At 40.1% G+C, this 12,085-nt stretch overlaps 2 protein-coding genes across 5 annotated transcripts in view; both read right to left on the bottom strand.

Moving 5' to 3' along the window:
* spata20 (spermatogenesis associated 20) overlaps positions 1–6,376 on the bottom strand; it is a 68,455-nt gene extending 62,079 nt beyond the window's left edge. For both annotated transcript variants that reach the window (XR_005637834.1, XM_039788343.1), the window contains exons 1-5: positions 6,057–6,376; positions 4,299–4,427; positions 4,149–4,213; positions 2,988–3,142; positions 1,136–1,279 (exon numbers count right to left, since the gene is read on the bottom strand). Coding sequence is in view for 1 of the 2 variants with exons in the window: in XM_039788343.1 (XP_039644277.1) it covers positions 1,136–1,279; positions 2,988–3,142; positions 4,149–4,213; positions 4,299–4,427; positions 6,057–6,262 (699 nt within the window). In the remaining variant the exon portion in view is untranslated. The remainder of the gene's footprint in view (positions 1–1,135; positions 1,280–2,987; positions 3,143–4,148; positions 4,214–4,298; positions 4,428–6,056) is intronic.
* LOC120551147 (PI-PLC X domain-containing protein 1-like) lies at positions 6,358–11,424 on the bottom strand. 3 transcript variants are annotated; one of them, XM_039788345.1, is made up of 8 exons: positions 11,315–11,424; positions 11,125–11,171; positions 10,890–11,009; positions 8,646–8,770; positions 8,419–8,550; positions 7,728–7,889; positions 7,394–7,595; positions 6,358–7,266 (listed from the first exon to the last, which is right to left on the bottom strand). In XM_039788345.1, the coding sequence occupies exons 3-8, from the start codon at positions 10,999–11,001 to the stop codon at positions 7,022–7,024; spliced, it is 978 nt and encodes a 325-aa protein (XP_039644279.1). In that variant the 5' UTR covers positions 11,002–11,009; positions 11,125–11,171; positions 11,315–11,424; the 3' UTR covers positions 6,358–7,021. The 3 variants fall into 3 exon arrangements, with proteins under 3 accessions (XP_039644279.1, XP_039644280.1, XP_039644281.1); XM_039788346.1 differs by lacking the exon at positions 11,315–11,424 and adding an exon at positions 11,276–11,284; XM_039788347.1 differs by lacking the exon at positions 10,890–11,009 and having other exon boundaries at positions 11,315–11,423.
* Between the last annotated feature and the right edge of the window lie 661 nt (positions 11,425–12,085).

Raw genomic sequence — 12,085 nt, 5'->3', positions numbered from 1 at the left:
GAACCTGTCCTGTCTTCAAGTATGAATTGATGTGCGTCTCTAGAGATTGAGGGAGTCTAGGCAGCTGCATAAGTGAATGTCTCCTATAACTTGCCGTTTTGGACGGAGGCTCAACGACGGTATGTGGTCGACCGAGCTAGAGAGAAACTAAAGAGAGGGAGCGGTGTTAGAACAAAGAAATAAAACGACAAACGCCGTGCTTGAGCCATGTTACCGGTTACTGGTTGCACGGCGTTCATCTGGTCATGACTGTTTTCCCATGATGGCACCCGCCTGTATACGTGAACGGTACTGTCTTTCTAAACTTTGTCTTTTTAATAAACTGTCCGTACACTTACAAAGTTCTCAATGCTTCGGTTTACATGTAGGGACATTCATTATGCTACCGTGGAAGTGTGGTGCTATTTTGAGCCTTGTTAGTGGTATAAAATAGAGATTTCTTTTTACTTTATCCGTGCCCCGACGACTAGCGTAATAAGCTAATTAGCGGTTTGCGCTAAAACTGGTCACATTCGATTAGCATGAAAACAAATCCCAGAGAACGGTCGACTCGGTACACGTGTTATTAACCCCTAGGTTCATTTTGCGCCAGATTTTTCCTTTAAGTAAAATTACAGATTTTAAAAACTACTTTAAAAAAGGAAGAGTACACAAAAAAGAGCGACTCAATTACAGTAACATGAGTAACGGTAATTTGTTACTTTCCACCTCCGGCAGGAACGACAAAGATGCTGAAAACAGATGAAAACACTAGCTTTTCTTGTTCTTGTATTGTAAATAGAGATGTTCCGATACCGGTACCATTATCGGTATTGGCGCCGATACTACCTAAAGCGCTGGTATCGTTATCAGGAAGTACTGGAGTTTATGCACCGATCCGATACCACGTAATAAAGCCCTAAAGAAAATCTACGTTAAAGTAGTTTATTTATGTTCTTTTTCCTGTTATAACGACGCAAGTTCAGGTATCGGAATCGGTATCGGGAAGCAAAAGATTTTACTGTGTCCTCTGCTGCTGTTGTGAAGCCCCATCTTCCCCGCAGATGGCAATTCCATCTCATGAAATGTGTTGTTTGAATGGGCCCAACGCAGGAAGTAAAGAACAGCACAAAACATCGTTTCTCAAACCGTTTACCTGTTCCGTGATCCTGGTGAGGACTGTTTTGAGCCCAGGTCTTCTAGCATGGTCTGTAGGAGGGAAGTAGGTGCCTCCAATGAAAGGCCGTAGGTCAGGGGTCAACCACACGCTCATGGGCCAACCTCCACCTCCGCACGTTGCCTGCAGACAGAAGCAAGCGAAGGTCAGGAGAGAGTGTCAGCAGAGAACAAAAATACATAAGAGGCTTGTGTGAGAAATAGGGGTGTGACGAGACACTCAGCTTACAAGACGAGACACGAGACTGGGTTCACGAGAACGAGACAAGGCCAGATTTTAAAACTAGTTTAAAGAAAACATTAATTAAGAAATATGACTGGAAAAATTGTCTTTACTCAGAGAATGAAGGTTACAACGTATCCAAGCGTTTCACTGCAGCAGTAAACAAGGAAGTAGGCTGCTCTCTTTTGGACTTATGACCATTTTAAGACGAGGGGAGAACATTCGTCTTTGGTAAATATTAAAAGCAAAGGTTTTGCTTTCTGCCACACTGAACTGCAAGGCGGTCCGTGTGTGTGTGGCGGGCACGAGTGAGGCCTCCTGCACACTGGCTGCGTGGCGCGAGCGTGGCGTTTCTGTTGCGTGTCAGATGCGTGGTGTTTTCTATGTCTTTGCACACCAGAAACGTGTCTGACGCGGCGCTGCTGCTGCTAGCCTTGTCTGGACACTAGGGGTAGGGGAAAAAATCGATACAGCATAGTATCGCGATATTTTTCCGTGGCAATACTGTATCGATACACAGACGCCAAGTATCGATCTTTTATGATATGTGTTGGTCAGTTTGTCTGCTTGACGATCCCATTTTGCAGCAATAAAATTGAAGTGAGATGAACAGACAGAGAAATGTATCTTTTTAGATAAAACCGATGTTGACAAAATGTTCCTTTGGGGACATCATTTGAAACTGGGAAAAATTTGAAGTTGGAAAAAAGGTAATAAATTGCAATATATCGCAGAATATTGCAATATGTTTAAAATCGCAATAATATTGTATCGTGACATAAGTATCGGGATGATATCGTATCGTGAGGCCTCTGGTGATTCCCACCCCTACTGGACACGTGTTGATAAAATGAAATACCATGTTAAACATAAATATATTCTGATTTGATTACAGCAAAGACAACGTCGGCAGTATTGACGGCAAAATACACTACAGAATATTTCGTTCTGTGTTGACAGGTGCAATATCTGAAAAACGATGATGATTTTTTTCATTACATTTATATCTGCATTTATGTCAAAACCTAGAGACTTTCAAACATCAACATGTCATTTATTAAATGCATTAGTGTCAAAATGACATATAAACGTCTTTTCGTATTTGCCTGGAAACGCTTCCAACACGCTTGCGCCTGAGACGTGCGTGTCATGCAGGCAGTGTGCAAGCTCTAGCCGGTTAACTTGGGAGCCGAAATAAAAACGGACACGCCACGCAGTTGACACGCTCACGCCACGCAGCCGGTGTGCAGGAGGCCTGAGAGAGAGAGCGAGCGGCCCGTACCCTCTAACGTTCTTACGCTGGGTTTTACCGGCAGCTTTGTACAATTGCAACTTCACTACAGCTCAGCAAAAGTGAACTCAAGAGTCAACTTTGGCCAAACGGGCAGGGGGTCTTCTATGCTAATTTAGAGGTCAACGCCAGACTCGTCTTCAAAGCCAGGTGTATTTTAAGACCAGCCAGGCCAGACTCCGTCTACCGGCGGCTGCTCTGCACTTGTGACTTATATCGCGAGACCATTTTTACCTCGACAAGAAGTATCGCGCGATCTGGTGGGACGAGATCTTGTCACACCTCTAGTGAGAAACGTGAGCACGCATGTACACACACCTGTACAAAAGTCATGTAGACCTTGTCCACATCAGGTCTCTCTTCTCGGTCTACCTTGATGCAGACAAAGTTGTCACTAAGGATTTTGCCAATTTCCTCATCTTCGAAAGACTCCCTCTCCATAACATGGCACCAATGGCACGTTGAGTAGCCCACTGATGGTCAAAGAGGGAGGTTTACAGGAAAGAAATGTGTAATTTCCAGTACAAGCACAACTATAGTAAGTCAGTAGGACATCATGTGAATTATTTTATTTATTTATTTTTTTCAGCTGGTATTGTCATCTTATATCAGAGGTGTGTAGGTAGGATTTACAATTCAAAAATTCTATTTATCTCAAGACACTTTACAGATAGAGTAAGTCTAGACCACACTCTATAAATTCTATTTACAGGGATCATTTCTCTTTTCTCACACTGAAACTTAAATTGAAAGTGGAGTGGCCCCAAAATGAAATGCATGTCAATGCCAGTTGTGACTCCAGGTGGACATTCCATTTAAATCATTCCATTTCATTCCATTTAAATCATTCCATTTAAATCATTTCATTTAAATCATTTCATTTAAAACATTTTCTAATGGCAGGGCATTCAAATACAGGGTATTTGAATGCCCTGCCATTAGAAAATGTTCCCTCTCATGTTGGATATCTATTTTGAATTTTAAGCAAAGTGGGCAAGAAAGAGATTACTTGAAAGCGGCTCAAATCAGACATACCTACAACTGATGATTGAATTAGGATGTAAAGAATTATTTTGTCTATTAGACTGCAACAGGACAAGTTTTTGATGGGGAAGTTGGATTATGTACATTACACCTGTACAACCATCATTTGTTTAAAGTGAATTAAGCTCTGATGAATGCCTTTTTTTTGTAAACATTTGTAAACTAATGTTACTATCATGAAGGCACACTCCCAACATTCTGGTTCTATAAAGTTTGGTTTTCCATTTTGTATTTCATTTTCTATCTGTAAACCTGAATTTTTATGTAAGCTACTTTATTGGTCCTTATTTATTATCTATTGTAACTCAGTTTTACGACAACTTTATTTTACAGAAGGACAAGGCTAGTAAGAATAAGAAGGAACAATGTTTGTTTGGGCTTTGTTATAACTCTATAAAAAAAAAATGTATTGCCAGGTGTGAGAGGGGGTCTCACCTGATAAAAAGATCGGTTTGTCTTCGTTCTTTGCTTTGTCAAAAGCATCTTGTCCCCACGGATACCTGAAACAAGCATGACATTAGTTTATATTTAACATTATATTAGCTTTCAGAAAAGTGTGCCTATCTGTAGTTGCCAGGCACTCACCAGTCAACGGGGTTGTGTGCATGTTGCAGCAGGTAGGGCGACCTCTCCATGGCTAACCTGTTGGTGTGTCTGTGAGGCGTGGATGACGACCCTTCACCCTCTGACGCCATGCTCATGAAGAGAGATGAACTGGAAACGCACAAACATATTTACAATTTTAGTCACCGTTTGTTGGCAAAAATGTAAAGAAATCTGCATAAGCCAGAAAGGGGAAAAAAATTTTTTATTTTGTGTGACATTAGTGAACTTCGAAAATGTGTTTTGTAGCAATAAAATATCCTACTCTGTGGGATATTTTATTGCTAGAAAACACATTTTTTAATTCATTATCTTGGTGCTTTGCATTAATGAACTAATGTCGTGGACTTGTATTTTGTGAATTACCTGCTATATACAAGAAAAGTATTGCATTGCTCTTGTGTTATCCTTTTCATCAAGAGTGCCTATGCTATTTAGATAATATGGTGCCGTAACCCCCTGATGGCGACATTATTAAGCTTTTATAATTATATGAAAATCTTAATGGTAGGAAAGGACGTGTCCATGCAATATTATATAACTTAACATATGTTTTGGATGAGATTTTTTTTGTCACGTCATAGCAGATCAAAAAAACACAGGTGTAATACATGTCAGAAAAGGCTGCATTCCATTTACAGTAAGTTGCTGCATCGCAGGGTTTTTGCGATTATGCATGTTTTCAATTAAAAAACAATTGTTGGCCATCACTAAGTAACTAATGTAATTAGTACACCTGTGCCTTTCCTGGTATGACAAGTGAAACTGTCTGCTGTCAAAAAGGTGTACTGTATGGCAGTTTCTCTCACAGAAAAGGGCAACTGTTAAATGATGATAAACAAATAAATGATGTCACGTTACTAAATGTAAGCTCATTAAAACCAAATCTTGTTTGACAGCGTGGAGCCCTGCTTAACTTTGCTACATTAGTCTACCGTTAGCGGTTCAACCAGCATGGATATACTATTTAAACAAAGAGTTACAACCATAGACCGTATATAAGGTTATAACGCTTGCAGCTAGCTGATGCTGAAGAAACCTGCTCCCTCCTACAGCTGCAGTAACGTTAGCTAGCTAGCTAGCTAGCTGTCAAGCACTGTAGCTAGCTGTTAGCCAAAGGACAGTCATGTCGACCCCCATTTGAATATTTCATGGTTTAATGTGACTTTGCTTATAGGAATAAGCTCATGACCCTGGAAACATGACTGAACACAGTCTCCGAAATATTAGACCATGTCTTAAAATTCGGCCAACAATAAATATGACACATGGACATAATATCGATTAAATATTTTACAAAAGCTAGCATTATTTGACCGTTAACGTTACTAGCAATGTGGTTGTGGAATTAGCAGGCAAACCAAATTGCTAGAAAAGATGATAAATTATTATAAGTAGGTGCTGCTTTTTGGCTTATGTAGTTATACCGAACTGACACACGAGGCATTTGGACCTTCGCTAAATGTCTTCTCTCGCAGTGGCATGTCTCCTAGCAATAGTTTATGTTAGGGGCATATTAAATTGTATGATTACCTATTGGAGTTTCGCGTAACTCTTCTATTCGCCTATAGCACGTCCACAATTGTCACAACAACTGACCACGCAGCAAGTAACATAACATTTATCGACATTTGACTTGCCGTTGGTTTTGTTGCTAAATTAGGCACGTTTGCTGAAACGTCTCAAAGTAACGCACATCTAACATTAGCGTTAGCATGATATTAGCCTCGGTGGCTTTACCTGAGGTGGTAGGTCGGCTGGGGATGGTGGTTGAGCGGTGACTTGTCGCTTGGTGGGTGGGGAATTTGTCTGAAACACCTAACGTTAATGTTACTCCCTGAGTTCTGCTGTGGACTGTCCGCTCCCAAAAAAGCTGCAGTTAAAAGGCGTGCAAGCTCCACGCGGCTATTTTTGGACGCCGACCGACGCAATGCTAGTCTTATCATCCTAATCCACCAAGTGTGTTAAACGTTAGTTAACGTTACTTCAGCAAGCTAGCCTTAGCTACTATGTTGACACATCCAGCCAAAACTTCCAGGCATGAGGTGAACATTTTATTGCAGTACCATGAGTTGACACATGATGGCGCTCCAACGGATTAAGGACATTTAAAACAATCAACGTGTGTGTCGGTTCTTCTCATAATACACCAATGTTTAGTGCGAGAGCAAGACAGTAAATGTTAAAGATGGAAAGAGAATGAATAGAAAAAGAGAAGAAAATACTTTTGATGTTCTTTAAAAAAACACCTCACTTAAAAACACCAGTAGGTTTGCACAGGATAATGTTAACTGTAAAACCTACTGTAAAATCCACCCATCTAGACTCACAGAGGGGTGTTGTTGTATGACACATGCTACACCAAAAACATAGGCTACACCAAAAACACCCACTAAAAGTCTTAAAGAAAAAAAAAAAGAAAACCACTCACACCAGACAACAACCCAGCCCCATATCTATATACAATGATTAATAACCAGAAAACCTGGCAAACAATTTCATAACATGCAGCTCCTGCCTGTAACAGTTGGGCTACATAGCCTACATATAGACTAGCCTCCCTCCCAAACAGTAGGCTACACAGCGACCCTTCCAGCCCCACAATATCATCGACCAGTGTAAAGTATGCATAGTCTGCCCTACTGCACAATGAGAAACTAAGAAAGAAAGAAAGAGAAAAAGAAAGGAATTAAGTTGAGCTTCCATTATGCTTCCACACATTTTGGAGTAGGCCCGTTGAGCTGGACAACCGTTGAGACAAAGTCGTCACGAGTCACAAAGTCTGAGGCAACTATGTTCATATAAGGTGTTTGGCTATATTGCTGTTTTAACCACTGCAGCATCCTTGGCAGACTCCTCTGTAGGACGTTGGTAGGGTTGTCAAAAAAGATGTACCGGAATACCCAGAAGTCTTCTGGCAGTGTCAGGTTCAGGCCGCACGCAAAGAAATCTGCAGGTCATAGGGGACAAATGAAAGCTCAGCAATCAGTTCATAGAACAGACTCTAATTTCCTTCAACGGTGAGAAACATAGTGTTAACATCAGCCCATTATGCCACAGGAACAGAAAGAACTCACCCTGTGCGTTTGGCCCTCTCATATGAAGATCTGATTCAAGCTTTGATTCAACCGTTGCAGGGTCCATACTATTGCCATAGTAATAAGTTATTCTAGGCCATAACTCGGGCTCCTGATTTGCAGAATAATCATAGGAAACTATGACATTTTTGCCTTTCTCCCAGCAACTCTTCAGGGTTGGGAAAGGGTCCTGTGTTGATACCTTGAAAGATTTTATTTTGATAGTAGTATAAAGTCAAGTTCTTTTTATTTGAAAACCATAGTATCTTACTCTAGGTACTTTAAATATGAGATGATCTTATTAATCTTAACAGAAGGTTTCTGTATACTTTACCTTGTTACAGAGTTTGGCTCCAAACACGGTCTTGATGGATTCGATAAGTTTTTGGTGGAGCTCTTCAATGTTGTTGTCGAAGTCTTTGAAGTGGGATAAAGCCAGGATGAGGATCTCTTTGGGGTGCTTCTCTGCCCAGTCATTTATGTCCCTGAGAACAGTCTGATCACAATGGCAGAATAATAGCTCTTAATATAGTTAGCATCAAATACAGATATCTTCTCTATTGCAATTATTTTTCCTTTGACATATTTTTTATTTGTTTTGACTTATTTATAAAAAACAAATACCTTCTGCACATCATTTGTTTTTTATTGCTAATAGTAAAAGGTTTAACAGATGGTCAAATATCAAGAAAAAGCTAAACTACAAACCAAGCATAATACCGAAATAAATGTATTACTCCACAGCACTGGTCACAAGTCCACTTTTGATTCAACTTGAGAGGAATTATGAAATTTTTTTACTGACTGATTTAACATTCCAATGTTCAGGGCCGTAGACAGGATTTAAAAAATACTGAGGCCATGAGTTTATATGCCCTGTCAGACATCAAAAAAGCTCTAAAATGTTATTTTAACGTATTTTTTTCAAGCCCATGTTTGATTTATTCAGCTGTGTTGAGTTGTATTCTCAGTAAGTTATTCATTCATTTGATGTATACCTAATGAAAAGAGGCAATGTTCTTTACCTCCACATCAGTCCGTGTGCACAGCCCATGATAAAAGTAAAACTTATTGGGCTCTGGGTCATTTGTCTTGCGAGCGATCCTCAGGTCAAAGTAGCGAACTCCTGCATCCAGCTGCTGTGTGATAGTCACATCCTGCATCACAAGACATTACAACAGTCAAACAAACACTCCCCTCTCTATTTCTCATTATGCTCAAACACAGTCGGTAGGTTTAAAACACCATTTACCTGAGTAGTCGCCGCTGTGCGCACTATTTCACGTATATATAATATTGGGCTAAAACTTTTCAGTCTATCGGGTTCTATTATAGCAGAGTTGATGTCCAAGTCATAACTCATTGAATCATGGCTACCTAGAAAATAAAACACAAACACACATAAACACACACACACACACACACACACACACACACACACACACACACACACACACACACACACACACACACACACACACACACACACACACACACACACACACACACACACACGTGTCACGTGTGTATACACATTTTTTATTAGTCTCGCTTTGCCAGACCTTCCTCCACACGCTGCGGAGAGAAGGAGGGTCTGGCTATAGAGCTCAACAGTCCAGCCCACAGCGGGTTCCGGAAGTAAAAATACAATGCAATTTCTCCATTGATAATTTTAGTATAAGCCATAAAATCGTAACCGTCAATGATAGACTTAAAACCAGCTACGACATGACTAAGCGATTGTATATGCTCACATAGATGCCAAAAGGTCATGGGGCACCAACCTTGTTTTGAGATAAATGTCTTTTATTCGCGATGTCTTGGATAAGTACTTCATTACCCACAATCCTGAACAATCCCACAGTGATGCCTCTGATTGGTGGAACCAGGGTGGAACTCATGCTGGTGAGGAGGGGGGCTGTTGCACGATCCGTCATGCGCAAGATGATAATCCTGCTTTACGAGGATTTACGACACTGCACGAATCACGATCTGTTCCACGCTTCTGCCGTTAGCCTCCACCTGGAAGCTAACGTTAGTTTAGCTAACAGCTAATTCGGCTAACCGCTAGCTGACAGCGTGATTCAGTCTAAAATAACGTTAACTCAAACTAAACACTGGGTAAAGCAGGCTACAGCTGACATAACAGCTGTTATATATGTTAACGGTTATTTTGAGGTTACTTTTAAAGTTATTACATGCTGTCTCAGCTAACGGTTAGCCAAATTAGCTGTTAGTTAAACTACTGTTAGCTTCCTTTATTCAGTGGTGCGCGGTGGTTTATGGGATGAGTAGTTCCTTCACTCGATAATGAAAATATGTACACAGTCTTGTACCTTTGACTTTTTGGGGATTTTCTCCCGATCTCCCAATTCGATTACGATTATCATGTCAGCGATTCGATTCGATATCTCGATGCATCACGATGCGTCAAATACATTTTTCTATTAAAGCCATGTAGGATATTTAATTCATAGCTTTTCAAGCTTCAAAAACAAAACATTCTGCAGTGCTCTAATACTAAATAAATTGGAAACATAAAACTATACAGCACTGAGCACATGGCACTTCCTGAATGTACAAAACATTACAAAATATGTAAACAGAAATGTTGTTAGGCCTACATTAAATTGTAAACAGAAATAATCGATTATGAGCCTTCCGATTATCGATGCAGCATCATCCATGTCCACGATTCGATGCATTGAATATTTGATTAATTTCAACACCTCTATCGAAATGATATGTTGTATGCTTATGGGTCACATCGTAGCTGGTTAGCCTAAGGCATGGTCTAAAACTCTTTATACAGATTTTTCCAGACTTCAATGGGAGAAATGAATGGGACATTTATTTCTGGAACCCAAGGTCTCTCGAAAGAGGGGCTGGACTGTTGAGCTCTATTCCACACAGCATTCCGGGATGGGAGAAAAAAACGTGCTCTGGTTTATTGGCATTTCTTTAACCAATCACAATCGTCATGGGCGGTGCTAAGATCCACACGAAGCCGCTGCAAAATAGTTGTGCGAGAGAAAACTCAGATTGGACAGATAGTCTAGGTAGCTGTCTGGATTTACCCTGCAGAGATCTGAGGAGCAGGTAACCATAGTCCTCAGAAATCCACCGGAGGTTAAAGCCAACACAAAGAAAGCAGAAAGGAAACGGACATCGGCGAAAAAACATGCATCCGGAGGAATTTCCTACGGCACCGAAGCAATCCCAGAAGTCGAACATCAAACCATGTATCTCCAATTGTTTTTTCCCCTTTTTAGGGTAAAAAAAACAATAGTCAAATCTGAAAAAAGGAATGCATATTGTCAGAAAGCGGAAAAATAGCTTCTTTCTTATTATGGAGATACATGTTTTTTCCACATCGACAGTTACCATATGTTAATTTTAATTTCCTTGATTCATATCCTGTCAAAATAGGGAACAGTGCTGTGTATTAGTTGAATGCAGTAGCAATCTAAGCAGCTACATTATTTCAGCTACATACCTGGTATGGCCAGTTTATAGAGAGGAGTGTCGTGGAGTTCAGGTGCTAGTTGCGACATCCAGTCACTGTAGCTTGTGACTTCTGTTTTGCCTTCTCCTGTAGACATTGCCATCCTAAATCCTACATTTAACAACTAAAGTCAACTCTCAATCTCTTACCAGTACAGTAGTTTGTATCTAATTATGAAAGAAAAACAAAGGCATTAAGGTCCAATGTTTAGAGGAACACCACTTACCCCTGCCAAGGTGAGTCCCAGATTCACAGGAAAGTGAAGGGGATTTTCTGTAAAAAGAGGAAGGCCAAGAGGCCAGAGAAAATGTCACTCCAATAATCTCTCTAAATTCTAATTCCCCGCGTATTCGTTAATGACCTAAATGACCAGAAACCTTAAAGAATCACTGAGACGATAGAATAAAGTCAAGTACTTTTACTGAACAGTATTTTCAGTATATATCCGGGCTGTCCTCTTCATCCGTCAGGCAGTATGTGGGTGTGGGTGTATGGGTGTTGCTGTCTCACGCCCCCAATCAAGCCGGATGTCTGGCTTTCACTCCAGCTAGTAATAAGACAGACCACTCCTCTTCCTCTTCCCCTCTTTTTGATCGCTGTATATGTGCTTCCTCTAGAAAATTGCAGCAAACCTCTCCCACTGAACACACACACAGCATCATGGTAAACTTTAACACAATATATGTTAAATAATGGTTTTCCATTATGTATTTAATTTTCTATTTGTAAACCTGTATTTTTATTTAAGCTACTTTATTGCTCCTTATTTCATTCAGTATTATCTATTGTAACTCAGTTTTACTACAACTATATTTTACAGAAGGATAAGGCTAGTAAGAATAAGAAGGAACAATGTTTGTTTGGGCTCTGTTATATATAAGTTATAACTTTGTTTTTGTTTTTTACTTTGTATTGCCAGGTGTGATACCTGATAACTGATAAAAAGATCGGTTTGTCTTCTTAGCTAGCTGTCAAGCACTGTAGCTGTTAGCCAAAAGGACAGTCATGTTGACTTCCATTTGAATATTTCATGGTTTAGTGTGACTTTGCTTACAGGAATAAGCTCATGACCCTGAAAACATGACTGAACACAGTCTCCGAAATATTAAACCATTTCTTAAAATTTGACCGACAATAAATACGACACATGGACATATATCGATTAAATATTTTACAAAAGCTAGCAT

Source organism: Perca fluviatilis, chromosome 21 (genome assembly GCF_010015445.1).
Source record: "Perca fluviatilis chromosome 21, GENO_Pfluv_1.0, whole genome shotgun sequence".
NCBI classification, from domain to species: domain Eukaryota; kingdom Metazoa; phylum Chordata; class Actinopteri; order Perciformes; family Percidae; genus Perca; species Perca fluviatilis.
The sequence above is the reverse complement of the archived record's forward strand: the minus strand, read 5'-3'. Positions and strand labels throughout refer to the sequence as shown.

What these genes read in the sequence shown, in the direction of transcription:
- LOC120551147 (XM_039788345.1), bottom strand. Translation starts at nt 11,001, where the DNA reads ATGGCAATGTCTACAGGAGAAGGCAAAACAGAAGTCACAAGCTACAGT. An exon ending in CTATAAACTGGCCATACCAG is followed by an intron (nt 8,771 to 10,889) that starts GTATGTAGCTGA and finishes TTTATTTTCTAG; the next exon opens with GTAGCCATGATTCAATGAGT. An exon ending in GCACAGCGGCGACTACTCAG is followed by an intron (nt 8,551 to 8,645) that starts GTAAATGGTGTT and finishes CTTGTGATGCAG; the next exon opens with GATGTGACTATCACACAGCA.